The sequence below is a fragment of the Zosterops lateralis genome, assembly GCF_965231275.1.
Source record: "Zosterops lateralis genome assembly, chromosome: 2".
In the NCBI taxonomy this organism is placed as follows: domain Eukaryota; kingdom Metazoa; phylum Chordata; class Aves; order Passeriformes; family Zosteropidae; genus Zosterops; species Zosterops lateralis.
The window spans coordinates 4051364-4067798 of NC_139763.1; the positions used below are offsets into that span (position 1 = coordinate 4051364).

A 16435-nucleotide genomic window follows, 5' to 3' on the forward strand; every position below is an offset into this window, starting at 1 on the left:
TAAGAGTACAAAAAACCCCAACCAAACTAAAAGAAAATACTGACAGAGTCAGAACACAACCCAACCCCCTGTTGGTTCAGGGTGTTGGTGTCAGTCCAGTCCAGCCCTCCTGCAGTGCCAGATGTGGTTCTGGTGGAGCAGAGATGATCCTGTAGAAGGGTGAAGTTTCCTCTGAAGGTCCAGTGGTGCTGAGATGGGTCCAGTTTCCCTCTGGGAATCCAGTGCAAACAGGCTGTGCTGCTGTTCTCAATGCCAGGTTTGATCCAGGTGGGAATGCTGGGCTCCTCCCCCTGGGTGGAGCATCTCCCCATGGGCTGATGGAATTGTATCAGCCCTGCAGTGAGCCTGGATGGGCCATGGACAGCAGAGATCCCCTGGAGGGAGGATGGGGCCTGGAAGGGATAAAGAACACTGCCCCACCTGTTTTAACAGCTGGTAACAGAATGCACACCTCTGGTTACATCTTGCATTGCAACCCAAGACACACCATTTCCAGGGAGATGTTTGCAATTTCAAGTGACCTGGACAAGAGGTCTCTGTTGCTGCCTTCAGAATGTTTCATCCCCACATCAGTCCCCAATGGCCTGACTGTCCAGGAGCATTTAATTTGTCACTGCTGAAGCTCTGCTGAGGAGCAGATGAGTTCAGGTTGAGATGTCAGGGATTTGAGGAGCTGCTCCTCTCCTCTTTGCAAAGTGACATCCCAAGTGAATGCTTTTAGTTGCTGCACAGAATTTTCCTCAATGTAATGATTTTCTTGGTGTAAATGAGAAACTGATCTTGTCATTCACAGAGAATTGTTTAGGTTGGGAAAGAACTGCAAGTTCACTGAGTCCAACCATGAAGCCCACAAGGTGTCCCTAAGCACCACATCTACACATTTCTGGAACACTTCCAGGGACTGTGATTCCACCACTTCCTTGGGCAGCCTGTTCCTGTGCTTGACCCCCCTTTCTGTGAAGACATATTTCATAAATGCAATCTAAACCTCCCCTGGTGCAACTTGAAGCCATTTCTTCTTGTCCTGTTGCTTTTCACTTGGGAGAAGAGACCAACCCCCATCTCACCACATCCTCCTGTCAGGGAGTTGTGGAGTGACATGAAATCCCCCCTGAGCCTCCTTTTCTCCAGACTAAACCCCTTTCCTGCTCCCTAGGCTGCTTTGAATAAGAATATATATTTATTGAATAATTAATTACTTAAAACATAAAGTTACTCTGCTGGAAAATGTGATTTAAGAAAAAGCAGATAATTGCATGTAAGGCAAATCCATTTGTTTAAACAAAACCACTGTGCTACTGAGTTTATATGTTTCAGCTAAATTAAATTAGCTTTTGCAGCTGAGGGCTCAGGTCATGAATTTTAAAACAATCAAAACAGTATTAGTGGCTTTTTGCAAAATTAAATGAATTTTCCTATGAAAGACCATCAAAACCAATCAGAAACATAAGTAGAACTGTAAACACAATACTGCAGTGTACATATACTTATTTTTTAAATTTCGTATAGGCTGCTAAAAGAATTCAGGCAATTTGGGGGCAGTTTATCTGCAGAAGTTAAGCACTTCCCCAATGTTTTTATGCATTCTGAATTAGAAGTTTATTAATTTTTTTTTAATGAATAACTTTGAAAATGTCATCTAAAAGTTACTCCACTGCTTTTAGTAGGGAGGAGGAGTAGAGAAATCAGCAGAGCTGACAGTGTCTTAGGGTTGGTTGCATTTCAGCATACTCTATTTCTTACATGATCAGTTTTTGGATGCAGAAAAATGAATATTTTTTTCCCCCACAACCCCAAATCATCAACTAATGCCTTCTCAGTTTAAATTAGGATTTTCAAATCTGTGCAGGAAGGATTTGGTCTCACAGCTCCTCTGGTTCAGACTTATTGAGGAGGTACAACCCTCCCAGGCACTCCTGAAAATACAGGGTGGGTTTTTGCAATGGAAGTTTTGCCTTATTTCAAAGTTAAAGGGGACAAAAGGGCTCCTGGTCTCTGCTGGATGTGACAGGAATGCTGCTCCTCACAGATTTGTGCAGGTGACAATGCAATGTCAATTTAAAACTCATGACAATGTTTGGATTCTTTTCACAGAACATGAGAGTGTTGAGCCAACAGTTCAATGTTTGATATTTTATCAGTAAAGAATTTTGCTACCACAGTTTTGTGTGTGTTCACTTGTCCTTCCTGTTGTGAATGTATCAGCATTTTGGGGTGTGGTCATGTCAGGGGGCTGGTTCCTTTTCCAGTGAAAATCAGTACAATTAAATAATCATAATAGAAATATAGAATCATTTAGGTTGGAAATTACATTTAAGGTCATCGAGTCCAACCTTTAGCCCAGCACTGCTGAGCCCAGCACTGACCCATGTCCCCAAGTGCCACAATCCACACAGCTTTCAAATGCTTCCAGGGATGGGGACTCCAGCATTGCCCTGGGCAGCTGTGCCAGGGTTTGAGCACCTTTCTGGGAAGAAATTTTCTCTAATATCCCATCTAAACCCTCCCTGGCTCAACCTGACACCATTTCACTCTATCACTTGTTACCTGCAATAAGAGCCTGACCATCTCACTGCCCCCTCCTGGCAGGGACTTGTGCAGAGCCACAAGGTCCCCCCTGAGCCTCCTTTTCTCCAGGCTCAGCCCCTCGCCCAGCTCCCTCAGCCCCTCCCGGGGCTCCAGACCCTTCCCCAGCTCCCTCAGCCCCTCCTGGGGCTCCAGACCCTTCCTCAGCTCCCTCAGCCCCTCCTGGGGCTCCAGACCCTTCCCCAGCCCCTTCCCTGCCCTGGACATGCTCCAGCCCCTCCAGGGCTCTCCTGCAGGAGCCACAACTGGACACAGCCCTGGAGCACAGAGGGACAATCCCTGCCCTGCTCCTGCTGGACACACAATTCCTCATCCAGCCCAAGGGCCAGTGGCCTCTTGCCCACCTGGGCACCCCTGGGCTCGTGTCCAGCCCCTGGCACCAGCACCCCCAGGGCCTTTTCCAGCTTTTCCAGCCCCTCTGCACAGCCTGGAGCTCCACGGGGTGGTTGTGACCCAAAGGGAGGATTCAACACTTGGTCTTGTTAAATCTGCATTTGAAACTGTTGAATTTTCTCCCCTTCTCAAAAATGACTTAGGAAATAGTGATGGAATTAAAAGAAAAAGATAAATTTAACCACAGCTGGTATCTTTGGGAAGAACAAGAAATGATTTCTGCCCCAGTGTGTGCCTGAGGATGGCTGCCCTGATCCCTCTGGGACCTGGAAGTACAGGGCTATTCTCTTATCACTTGAAAGAGAAATGTGAAATAACTGAAGGCTGTCAGATTGATTTTCAAACACAAGCAGTTATAAACTAAAAACCATAAAGAGAAAAGTTCACCCTGGCTGCCTTTATCTTTTATTTTATCTTGCTTACATTTCTGATGTATTTTGCTTGGTTGTGTGGGTTTTTTTTTTTTTTTTTTTTTTTTTTTTTTTTTTTTTTTTACAGGTGAACTTTAATTCATTAGTTCATGACAGCAATATATTCAATATATTCCCAGTAATATCTACAAATATTGTCACAAGACTTAGGCATATGCAGCACATAGGAGATCCAGCCTGAAAAAGCAGACTTGAATTTGCACATATTCTGGCTGAGCAAATAGAGACTTTTTTCAAAGCCTGATAATACAGGAGATTTGAGCCTGTTCTTCAAAAGAGTTCACTTAAGTACATTTTCACTGAAAAATGTAATTAGATGATTTCAATGGTTGAGAAATAATGTTTCACATATTCAAAAAGGCATTATTTTTTTGCAGGGAAAAAGAAATAAACCCAAGTCCCTTTTTAGAATCTCTCCAAGTGAACCGTGTACACAACATTCCTCACATTCAGCTACTGACCTAACCCGACCTCGTTTAATTTATGCCTTTGGGTGCAGGGACAGAGGCCTGTAATCATCTTCCTGCTCCTCAGGAATCCCAGTTCCATTTACAATTCCACAATCCCAGAATCCAGAATTCCCCTGTACAGCCGGAGGCGCGGAATTCCATAAATTAACAATGTGGTTTGATTTTTACACCTCCAGCTCGTGGATCTTCCAGGCAGCTCTAATCCCTTCATGTTTAATTTAATTATTACTGCTGAAACAGCAGTTGTAAGTAAATGTTTGACTCGAGTACACAAAGGGACCTGCAGCTTTTACAGATCTTGCTGCTTGTAAAAGGTCCAACGAGGGGAATTGAAGAGCAGAGAGAGCTGAGCTGGGAGCAGGGGCAGGATGGGGTGTGGGAGGGATGCTGCTGGGTGCTGACAGACTGAGGAGGGGGTGGAACAGCTCAGGGTGAGGGGCTGTGAGGCACCTCAGCTCATTTTGGGAATGTCAGCCCCTTATCCCGAGGCCAAGCCCTGAGGGTGGGACTCTGGCAGGTTTCCTGAGCCAACACCACCTTCAGCAACTTTGCTGAGGAAAGGTGATGAGTGGGATATGGAAGAGGAGAGGAGTGGAGGCTTTATCCTTTAAAATATCAATCTTTACTGGATTCTTGAGATCTTTTAGTACTCACCAGTTTCCTCAGCTTTTAGGCAATCCCATTTTGTGTGCGTTTCAAAGGAAATGACCAAACAGAATCATGAAATCAGAGTGGTTGGGTTGAAAGGACCCTTTAAAGGTCATCCAGTCCAACCCCCTCTGCCATGGGCAGCGACATTTTCGGATCAGTCAGAGCCCTGTCCAGCCTGGCCTTGAAGTTTTCCAAGGATTGGGAATCCACCACCTCTCTGGACAACCTGTTGTGGCTTTCCTCACGCTCGTTGTAAAAAAATTCTCTCTCATATCTAATCTAAACTGACTCTCCTTCAGTTTAAAGCCATTGCCCCTTGTCCTATCAGTACAAGGTCTTGTAAAAAATCCCTCTCCAGCTCTCTTGTAGCCCCTTCAGATAATGAAAAAGTACAATAAGGTTTCCCTGGAGATTTCCCTGAACAGCCCCAAGTCTCTCAGCCTGGATATCAAAATAAAGTTCACTGCTGCTCTACAGGAGAAAGCCAAAAGCAGTGATTCTGCCACATGAAGAGGAATTGAATATCTGAAACCATCTCTGCCAGAGCCTTACTGCAAAAGGGCACCTTTCAGTCACAGACCTGGAATTACAACCTGAAGAGGAGATTCTGATCTCCAAAAAAAATACAACCCTGCCATTTCTACTTGGTGATCTTAACTGAATGCCCAAAGGGAGCAGCAAGGTGTCAGCCACAGGGATGCATTTCACAAAAATGCAAAAGGGAAACAGCTCTCCCAATCTCACACCTACTGTTCTGGTAACAATCTGCTCTCTCATCATGGCAGTGCCACTCTGGATCATCCCTGTGGGTCAGGGGATTGGGGAATATTCATTAATACTCTATTTTCAGAGGTGTGAGTGTTAATGTTTCTCATAGCTGGCAGCCATGGCAAAATCATCAGGGAAATAAGAAAAGCTTGGGGGTGTTGGACAAGATGAACTTCAGAGGTCCCTTCCAACCCCAACAGTTCTGTGTGATCCTGTGTGAAAAGGGGTTTAATTCCAAAGCCCCATGGTAAGTTTCCTGGGAAATCCTGTGGGATTTGGAGCCCTGGACAGTGTCTATGTGTGCATTCCTCTGACAAAGCTGTTCATCTGTGCCCAGAGCTGGACTCGCTGTGCTTGCTAGACAGAGGTGTTGAGCACCAGTTTTAAAGGAGCTCTGGATAAATTTGCACTTTGTTTGAACTCCTTGAAGAGTCTGGTTTTCCATGTAAGCCTCAGGAAGAGTCTAAAAAGCATGACCTAAAGCAATAATGAAAAATGCAATCATGATTATGAGTGTTGAGAAAGATGTTTCCCTCTCCTTGGCACATTATCACGCATTGAAAAGTTCTTTAGAATAAACTGAAGGATAACCAGAGCAATTAGAGCTGCTTGAACCAGAGACAAAGCATTTCTAAAGCTGAAGAAAATGTTGCCAGGGGAACTGATGTATTAAAAAAATTTCCTTCTCAGATTTACACTCCCTCTGACAGCACCAAACTGCATTTTCTCTCACTGTGTGATAAACTCTCTTACTTCATCTTGCCTGAGCTCCATGATGAATGTCTTCATCTACCTGCCCTGAATGATGACATTTTTATTTTTCCAGCTAACAACTCACTGGTTCCAGTGCTGGAGAGGAGAAATGCACCTGGCAAAGGGGAAGCATGGAATGTGGTTCACAGGGAGTGCTGGCAGGGAAGGACTGGAGAACAACATTCCAGTTGTGCAGATTTATTCAGGCCAAATAAAAACTGTGAGGATATTCCTGCCAGGAAAGGTGTTTAATCCTGTGGCCTCCTGGGTGTGAAAAGTCTGGAAGAAGATTATGTCCAAAGTTTTCCTCATTAAGGGCCCACAGGAATTCTACAAAGAGCTGTGGCTTTATTATAATCAGCAAGGAAAAAAAAAAAAAAAAAAAAGAAATTAAATAAAAAAAACAGATTAGTTAAATTTGTCTTACAAGGTTTTTGAGAATTTATCCTGGCATAGCATAATTTCATGAATCTTCACATCAAGGCAATTGATTACCTGACTTCCTTGGAAAAGGATAAAGCAGGATTCCTCAGAGCAGTGGGAATTGGTCTCAGGTACTTTTGCAGTTTAAACCAGAGAGTCCAGCCTAATCTTTCAGATTCCTTTAGAGCAAAATTAAGGAGGGAGACAATGGGGGGAAATGCATCTCAATGTTTACAAAAGTAAATGACCCAGCCCTATTATTTCCAGAGCTTTTCCTCTCATCTTCTGATAAAGGAAAAATGTGACTACACTAACAGACTAATTAAAAGATTTTTAAAAACTCGTTAGAGACAGAGAGGGATGTGTGTGTCTCACTTAGACTCCTACAGCTAACACCAATAAAATCTGTTTTGTTTTGAATGAGAAACACCTTCCAAAGCACCAGATATTCTGGAGAACAGCAGAGGAAAGGAGGAAGAGCATAGAAAGAAAGGAAAAAAACAGGCAGAGTTGGAAAAGTTATGGCTCAGCATCTCTTTGGCCTGATTTGCTACTGGAGAGCAGCAAGACAGAGACAGCTAATTCAATCCCATGGGCAGCTTTTCTCCTGCCTTTGTCTTTTCTAGGGATTTCAATTCCCTTCCTCTTCATGAGAGAACACAACATTTATTTCTTTGATAGGGAGCCATTTCTCAAAATCCTTGTAATGGTCAAACCTCCTTTCAAGCCCATTTTCATGAAGAAGTGAAGAATCTTATTCCTGTTTCTAGCACCGACTTCAAATCAGCTTTAATCAGTAAGTGGCTCTTCTCTGCTGTTTTAGTGCTCACACAGTCTGATCATGTTTTCTTTGACTCAGCTAAATAAGCCAAAATATGGACCTGTAGGGCCTGGTGATTTTACAGATGAAGGTGTCTAAATGCTGTTCATTTTCTATCACAGAATCACAGAATGGTTTGGGTTGGAAGGGACCTCAAAGCCCATTCAGTTTCACCCCTGCCATGGGCAGGGCACTATCCCAGGCTGCTCCAAGCCCCAATGTCCAACCTGGCCTTGGGCACTGCCAGGGATCCAGGGGCAGCCACAGCAAATCTGGGAATTCTAGTCCAGGGTCTCCCCACCCTTACAGGGATGAATTTTTTCCTAGTATCGAATCCAAACCAACTCTCTGTGAGTTTGAAGCCATTCCCATTGTGACAATTTGTCCCATTCTCCTGCAGGGGAAGCAGAAATTACACTTGTGGCCCCAGTGGCAGTGACAGAAGGTTTCAGTGAGCAAATCCCAGCAAGTCCATTTCCCTCGGAGCTCCCTGCGTGGGATTGCACAGCAAGCTGTGCAGACATATGATCCAGCCTCACACACCCCAGAACAAAAAATGTGGGGGGTTGTTTTAGGAGTTCACAATGTTCAAACCATCCAGAAATGGGTCTGGAAGGGTTGGAGGAGGGGAGGAAAAAGGGTGGAAATTCTCCCACTCACTGGCAGAAGAAAAAGGGAAAAAAAAAAAAAAAAAACGGAAAGAAGAGTCTAAGGGAAGAGGAGTGGGAGGTAGGACTCTGCCTGGTGTGCAGGCTGGTGATTCACAAAGTGACCAAGATGCTTTTCCATTTTAATCAGGCTGGCAAACTTAGGACCTGGTCTTTTGAACATCATGAGCATGGGTAACGTTGTTCATGCACACTGAGGACTCAGAGACTTCACCACCTCTTACCCCACTCCATCCCAACCCAGGGTTTTACTCATCCCAACACCTTTGGCTCATTAGGAAAGCCAAAGGAAGGAAGGAAGGAGCCGATGAGGGCATTAATTAATCATTAATAAAATGTCAATGCACATGCTGGTCTTTTCCAACACAACTGATTTTGTCCTCTCCACACTGAGGGGAGGGGCATGAACCTCAGAGCAGCCTAAGCCTACCTGAAGAGCAATTAGAGAGATGACAGAGCCAATCTCCTCTCAGCAGTGCCAAGTGATAGCTCTGTAAAAGTTTTAAAAGCAGCAATTATCTTTTCCAAAGCGTTTTTATGAAGTGCTATCTTGATTAATTCAAGGTGAAAATTCATTTTTAACCTTCTGCACCTCTCCTGCTTGGGCAACCAGTGTGCTCCTTACATGTTATTTATTCCTTTTCTTGCTCTTGCTTTATTCAGACACACCTGTAGGGAAGGAATTTCAGGAATACTGTTATTTAAGTCAGTGGAACAAGAGTGTGAGATTTTGGACTTTAAAAAAGAAGGTTTGTGAAGAAAATAGTAACATAAAATTATAACTGATCAAAAAATCCTCTTCCCACAGCTTTTGTGGCTATTTTAACAAGTCAAGGTGATATTTTTTTCCAATAAAGCAAAGTTTTTAACATTTATTTTCAGAAATTTCCCACATTTCCCCAAACTGAATGATTCATTTCCCTTTGCTGAACTGAACCTTTCCATTTCGAGTCACTGTGGCATTAATTTCTACTTGCTACTGCTACAGTGCTTAGTAGGAAATACAGTTCAGGGAAGTTTTATGTTCCTTTGTTATGATTTGAGATTCCTGGCAGATGGACTTATAAAAAAATCTGATGTGTCACATCACTTCAACTCACTGACCAACAATGGCATAAAATGGAAGATGCAGTTCTTGGAGGAAGACAAAGGCTGTAAGAACATCTCATGAGACAGCAGGGAGCACACACAACCCCCTCAGTCTCCTGGGGCCATCAGGAGGAATTTCTTCACAGGAAGGGTGATTAAACACTGGAAAGCACTTCCAGAGAGCTGGAGTTACTGTCCCTGGAGGCATTTAATGAAAGACTGGATGTGGAACTCAGTGTTCTGGTCTGGTTGACAAGGTGATGTTTGGGCAAACACTTGTCCTTGATGATCTCAAAGGTCTTTTCCAACCTATTTGATTCTGGCACTCTGTGATGCTCTCCAGTGAAGTGACAGCCTGATCCATCCCTGCCCTAGTCCTTGGATGGGCACCTTGGTTTTTTATGCAAAAGTTTTACACCACAGCTCTTACAAAGCCTTACCTCCACCCCTGCCCCATCTCCAGCTACAGACTGGGCCTCCTGGATGCTCCTGCCCCTGGCTCAGCCCCTCATCCTGTCAAGGGCTGCTGGTGGACCTCAGCACCCCCAGCTGTGGGGGACAGTGACCATTGGCAGGGGCACAGCTGGCACAGGCACTTCTGCTCTGTGCCACACTGCCTGAGACACTTTAACAGTGGATGGATGTGTTCCAGCCTTATCACACTCACCTACACCACTACAACAGGGGACAACAGTGCCAGGTACCATCACACTCACCTGTGTAATTTCAGTGGTTGAGAAATGTTTATTATTATTATTGTTGTTGTTATTAATTATTATTATTAATGTTTATTGTTAATATTCATATAATAGGGGACATCAGTGCTAGGCACTGTTCACTCACCTGTGTCATTGTAACAGGGAGAAATTGGTGCCAGGCACATCACACTCACCTGTGTTGTTTTAAGGGGGAAATTGGCATCATCACATTCACCTGTGCCATTACAACAGGGGACATCAGTGCCAGACACCAACACATTCACCTGTGTCAGTGTAACAGGGGAAATTGGCACTACTGCACTCACTTGTGTCATTGTAACAGGGAAATTAGCACCATTACACTCACCTGTGTCATTTCAATGGTTAAGAAATAACGTTTCACATATTCACATACTAGGGGACATCAGTGCCAGGCACCGTACACTCACCTGCCTCATTGTAACAGGGAGAAATTGGTGCCAGACACATCACACTCACCTGTGTCATTTTGGGAGGGGAAACTGGCATCATCACACTCACCTGTGTCATTATAACAGGGGACATCGGTGCCAGGCACTGTTCACTCACCTGTGTCATTGTAACAGGGGAAACTGGCATCATCACACTCACCTGTGTCATTACAACAGGGGAAATTTGCACTACTGCGCTCACTCGTGTCATTGTAACAGGGAAATTAGCACCCCTGCACACACCTGTATCATTATAACGGGGAAATCGGCACCACCACACTCACCTGTGTCACTGTAACAGGGGAAACTGGCACCACCACACTCACCTGTGTCACTGTAACAGGGGACATCAGTGCCAGGCACCACCACACTCACCTGTGTCACTGTAACAGGGGAAACTGGTGCTGTAGAGCTCACCTGTGTCACTGTAACAGGGGACACCCGTTCCCGGGACCATGGCACTCACACACCTGGTCCTTGCACACCTGGTCCTCGCACACCCGGCCCCACGGAGCCCTCTCCTCCCGCCCTGCCCGTGTCCCACCCCGCGTTCGGCCCAGGATGAGCCCGGGGTGATGCGGAGCTGTCCTGGGGCCATGTGGGCCTGTCCTGGGGCGGTGTGGAGCTGTCCTGGGGAGATGGATACCTGGAGCGATGTGGAGCCGGCCCGGGGCGATGTGAACCTGGACTGGGGCATTGTGGAGATGCATTGCGGGGTGTGGAGCTGTCCTGGGGCCATGCGGAGCTGTCCTGGGAAGATGTGGAGCTGTCCTGGGGCCATGTGCAGCTATCCTGGGGCCATGTGGAGCTGTCCTGTGGCGGTGTAAACCCAGGCCGGGGCGATGTGAAGCCGGGATGATGTGCAGCTGTCCCGGGGCGATGCGGAGCTCTCCTGTGGCGATCTGGAGCTGTCCTGTGGCGATCTGGAGCTGTCCTGGGGCAATGTGAGGCCGGGATGATGTGCAGCTGTCCCGGGGCCATGTGAAGCTGCTCTGTGGCGATCTGGAGCTGTTCTCTGGCGGTGTAAACCCAGCTCAGGGCGGTGTCCAGCTCGCCCCGTGTGTCCCCGGCCGTGCCTCCCTCATTTCCTCCCGGGCCGGTTAAACATTGACCGGAGACAGGGCGGGGAAGGCCCAGACCGTCCCTGCTGTGACGGGGCACGGCCTGCGCCTCGGGGACAGCCCGGAGCGGCCTCCCTTCCCTCAGACACGGTGTTCCTGACACCTGGGGGACGTTTCCGAGGGACGGCAGGTGAGGACTGGCCCGGGATTTTGGCTGGGATCGCCCCCAGTGCGGGCAGCGAGAGCCGGACCCGCCGTCGGAGGGAAAGCGGTGGGAGACAACGCCAGGGATGTGATCCAGGTAAAACCCTGGGCAGCCTTGATTTGCCTCCCAGCAGATGGAGACAGGCGATGAAAGGTGATTTAACCCCTTTTTTTCCCTGCTCCTGACTCAGCAAACAGCCTGCCCCGGGGTGTTTTGTGGCTCTGTCTCTTATTCTGCCTCCTGGCATTTGGGGTTGGTGTTTGTTGTGGGGTGTACAAAGCATTCCAGCCCCTCTCTGGGTGAAGCTGCCATTCCTTTGCGGAGATATTGTTGTTATTTTCCCTTATTTGTATGGTGGATGAGGGAGGGAACAGGCTCAGAGCAGCACTGGCAACCTGAGTCACCCCGTGCACCAGCAGAGAGAAGGGAAACTGAAACTTTCAGTTTCAAAACAACTCAAAACAAACCCAGGCGTTTAATTCACCGTCGGCCAAAAATATCCTGCTTCATCTGGGGTTTGGATAATATTTCCCAGACCTTTAAAAGTCCATCCTGAAACAAAGTAAAACAAAATATTATAGATCCCTCCCTTTCCTGTCTTGCTCTACTTCACCCCAGGCTCTTTAGTGATTTTTTTCCTCCTGGATTTGGTACAATATTCTCACCAATTTATTCTTCACCACCTAAAACTTTGCCCAGCTCAGGTTGCTTTGGTATATCTGGGTTTGTCAGTGAGGTATGAAGGGTGGAAATCCTGCTGGATGTCAAAGCTTCCTGGAAAAAGACCCAGCCCTGTGTTTTGGACTCGTTTCCTGGTGCTTTACTCGGGCTGTTTCACTTCATATGACAGATGACACCATCTCCTGCATTTATATGACAGATGACACCAGTTCCTGTAGTCCTGACTGGTTTGTTTTGTGTGCAGGGAGCTGTCACAGTGTCAGAGCAGGGAGAAATTCCTCCAGGCTGTGCACAGTGACCTTCCCTCCCCACCTGCCTGCTGGGGACTCCTCCACACATAAAATGTGGAGGTTAAAAAGACCCAAAACCTTTCAAAACTCACTAGGAAAGACCCAACCCAGCCTTTGAATGAGCAGGTGAAGAAATCAGCCCACAGGTTTGGCTTGATAAGTTGACAGGGCTGTCCTGTAGGTTCCCAAGGTAAACTGAAAACTGGAAAAACGTGAAAATGTGGATCAAAATGTCAGGTGAACCTGCCAGATTCCAGGCAGGGACAGAGCTCTGGTACCTCCTGGTGCTGCAGCTGAAACCCAGGGTGTCTCTGTGATGACACTTAATATCTATATACAATGTTTATTCACAGTGCTGGCACAAAGAGCACCCCTGGAGTCAGAAACACAAGAAATTTGGTCTGGCCACAAAACCACAACCTCTGGCCCAGGTCCCCTTCACAAAGGCAAGATTCAGTTGCCCAGATGAGGAATTAACTGTAAACCGAGTGCATTCAAAGCCTCTCCCACATATTTTGAGGGGGAGGAGGATAATATCTCACAAGTGAATCACAAACACTGAAAAAGCAGAAAAGAGGGAAGTAAGGTGGTGTCTCACACCCAGGCTCTCTGTATTATTTCTGGTTTATTGTGGGGTATGGGAGGCACTCTCAGGTTCAGAGGAATAACTCTGGGGACCTTTTTTTGCACTGTCAGCCTTTCTGAGGGCTCAGTCTGGGATTCTGAGATTTGATGTTTCTCATCCTCACAAGTGCAGCAGCTCAGAGAACTATTTTTCCCAGTTGCTCACAAGTAACTTTAATGATGCAGCTGGAGCTGCCCTGGCCCTGTCAGTGCTGAAACAGGAGTGTTGTAACAGCCAGGAGGGACTGAGGAATGTCAGGTCTGTAGGAGGAGGTTTCTCTGCTGAAAAAAGTTTTCCCTCTGTGTCATTTGAGGAAAGATTCTGCTCTGCTTCCAAACCCTCCCTCATTTAATCTTTTCCCCTTGCTGGTGATACAGGTCACACAAAGTCACCCTCGTCACAGGACCCAAAGCAGCAGCTCATTCCTGAGTTTCTCCACCAGTCCTGTCCTTCAGCTTCTCCTCAAGGATGCAGTGACCACTGGTGCCTTCCTGCCTCAGGGACCAGGAGAGAATGCTCCAATGGAGAGCTTCCAGAAATCCATTTTACTTGCCCTCATCCTGACTGCCTCGCTGCCAGGTAGGGACACCTTCATAACCCTGGACAAAATAAGGGAAAGCATTTTAATGTGGTGTGAATGGCTTTTGCTGATGAGTTCAGCCTGAGCAGTCAGTGGGATTATTTGAACTGTTTGAAAGGGGGATGTTTGCATTTTGAGCCTGCATGGTCTGATGATTTAAAGTGTGTTTCAGTGTGAAGGACTGAGCAGTGTGTGGGATGGGAGGAGGTGGGAAGGCCACCCTCTCTCACTTTCTCCCTCTCCTTGTTCTTCTCTTCCTCCTCTTTGGGGCTGCTTTTAGGGTGCATCTGAAAATTCAATATCAGCAGCTGGTTTTTACTTCCAGAACTAAATGCAAATTATCGCATCCCTGGTTTGCCACCAATTCACACTTCACATGCCTGAGTCTCAAGGTCAATTCAGATTAAAAGTGTCTTGGTGGCAAAGCCTTAGAGGAAAAGTGAATATTAAGTGATTAGTTGGGTAGTGGAGACAAGGCTGGTTTTTATTTATTTATTTATTATAGTCTAGCTGGATTTTTAATGGGCTCTGATAGGAAGGAGCTGCAGTGGGATGAGGGGGAAAGATATTGTCATGGATTAACAGTGAGAGGAAACACAGTGCAGGGATAAACACTGATTTTTCTGAGCAGTGGAGCTGCACAGGGATGTGTGGTATTCAACAAGCTCTTAAACAACCTGGTGAAGAGGAGGGAGCTGTGAGGTGGCAGACTTTGCAAGCGGTGCAGAATTACTTAGGGCAGCCAAATCCAAAAAGAGACTAGGAAGATTTGCCAGGAAATGTCATGATGCCAGATGAGTAATAAAGGCAGAGAAAGCTTTCAATGCAAAGCATCTCTTAAATGCAATGTCTAGTGGGGAAAAGAATAGATGTCTTGGAAAGAGAGTAAATTGCTGAAAAAGAGAGAAAATATCACCATTTAATGCCTTCAGCAAGGCAGGTAAAGTGAAACCTGGCATGATGTAAATCCACAGAAAGGCTTCATCTCAGGTATTGGCAGTTTTGTTAACCCTTCCATTACAAACAGGACAGGTTAGGTTTGAGAAAGCTGCAAAGTGTGAAGGAGCTGTTCAAAGGTAGTGAATAAAAGAATCATAGGAGGGTTTGGGTTGGAAAGGACCTTAAAAATCGTCCAGTTCCAGCACCTTGCACTAGACCAGGTTCCTCAATGCTCCATCCGGCCCTGAACACTTCCAGAGATGGGGTGTCCAAATTTCAGCTTGGCTTGGAGGGAAATATGAGAGGGCTTCATTATCCTGGGATATTTTCCTGCTTGTGAAAAAAGAATAAATAGTAAAAATGTATTAAAATAATTAATTATGTGGAAGTGGATGGTGAAATGATTATTCAAAATTATTCGTGGCAACCACTAAAAGTATCAGAAGATTTAAGGCTAAACCAAAGCCTGTTCTTTTCTCAGAGCATGTAATTAAATAGTAAAGCTCATGGTCACTGGTGTGGGGGATATCAAATTATAAAATTTAGGCTAAAAAATTATAAAATTATAAAATCTAGGCTAAAAAACCCCTAGAAACAGACATCATAAAGGGTAGATCCATAGGTGCAGAAGCAATTTTTGGCTCAGGAAGTCCCTGGATCTCTTCTTTTTGGGCACTGGGAGGTTGTGCCAGGCACTGCTGTCAAACAGTGAGTGAGAGGAGAGAGGAAGACACGCCTGGGGGCTGTGGAGAGGTTTGTGTGCAGGTGGGAGGAGGGAAGTGTTACTGAGGATCAGGAGTCTGGTATTACTTGACAGAAACATCCTGTAAGCGTTTAAAAAATCCTTGTTAACATAAGTGAACGAGCCAGTCCCTCGCTGCAGGCTTTTTGACAAGCTCTAACCTACTTTGGTTTTCAAAACCTCACAGCCCTGCTCAGCTGCAGGGCTGTGGGGTTTTGAAACAAACTTGAGCTGTTTATTAATTTATTTATTGTTGTGTGTTTAACAGCTCATAGCAGAGCAATGGGGCCGGTGGGGAGGAGGGGGAGGTAGAGGGCAAGGTGGGGTGAGGAGGAGACTGAAGAAAAAATGAAGAAAAAAAGGAATTTAAAAGAGACTGGAAGGAAAAAATGTAGAAATCCAAGCAGAAAGAGCAGAGAGGAAAGGGAGGAAGACAGATATTAGATGCAAAAAGTGAAGGATGAAAAGCAGTGTTTGTGGAAGGGCAATATGTGTATAGAGGGGGAGATTATTTTGAAATACGATAATAAGGCTGAAAAAAACCCGAGGAAATCATTATGGCAAAAGGATAAGCCCATCCTGTCCTTCCCTGTGCTGCATCCAAATAGGTCACCTACAAAAGAGCAGAGACAGAGCCAGCAGAGGACAGGAGGCAAGGAGGAGAAGGTAGCTACGTCTCAATTCCCTTGTTGTTGGAAACTCCAGCCTGGAAGAAAAAACATTGGCTCTTTGGAGTTTATTCGTGTGGAAGAAAAAACATTGTTGATGAAGGGCAAGGGGCATTTGTCTTTGGCAAATGAGGTTCCCTCAGTGCAGGCATCATCCTGCACAAGATGCATTTTCATTGCATCACAATCTGCAGTGGTGTGACAGCGGATTTGTGTGGCAGAGGAGGGAGAACACCAGCTCATAGAGGAGTTGATTTGTGCTCTGCGTGCTGCTGGGAGGCACTGAGCAGCTGGGACACCAGAGGAACTTGATTTAAGCAAATTTTCACCCCTGGTGTCTGCTCTGTAAACATTTAGTGATGTGCCTCAGAGAAGGTGTCCTGTTTTTCAAAAGCCAAGGGGTGATCAGGGAGCCAGCCCAACA

The 16435-nt window shown here is 46.0% G+C and overlaps 1 protein-coding gene across 3 annotated transcripts in view; it reads left to right on the forward strand.

Annotated features, from left to right (window-relative positions):
* The first annotated feature begins 11338 nt into the window (after positions 1–11338).
* IGSF5 (immunoglobulin superfamily member 5) overlaps positions 11339–16435 on the forward strand; it is a 28075-nt gene continuing 22978 nt past the window's right edge. For 2 of the 3 annotated variants that reach the window (XM_083854815.1, XM_083854817.1), the window contains exons 1-2: positions 11339–11582; positions 13460–13661. In XM_083854815.1, the coding sequence (XP_083710941.1) occupies positions 13604–13661 (58 nt within the window). In that variant the 5' untranslated portion in view covers positions 11339–11582; positions 13460–13603. The remainder of the gene's footprint in view (positions 11583–13459; positions 13662–16435) is intronic. The other variant, XM_083854816.1, reaches the window with a different exon arrangement.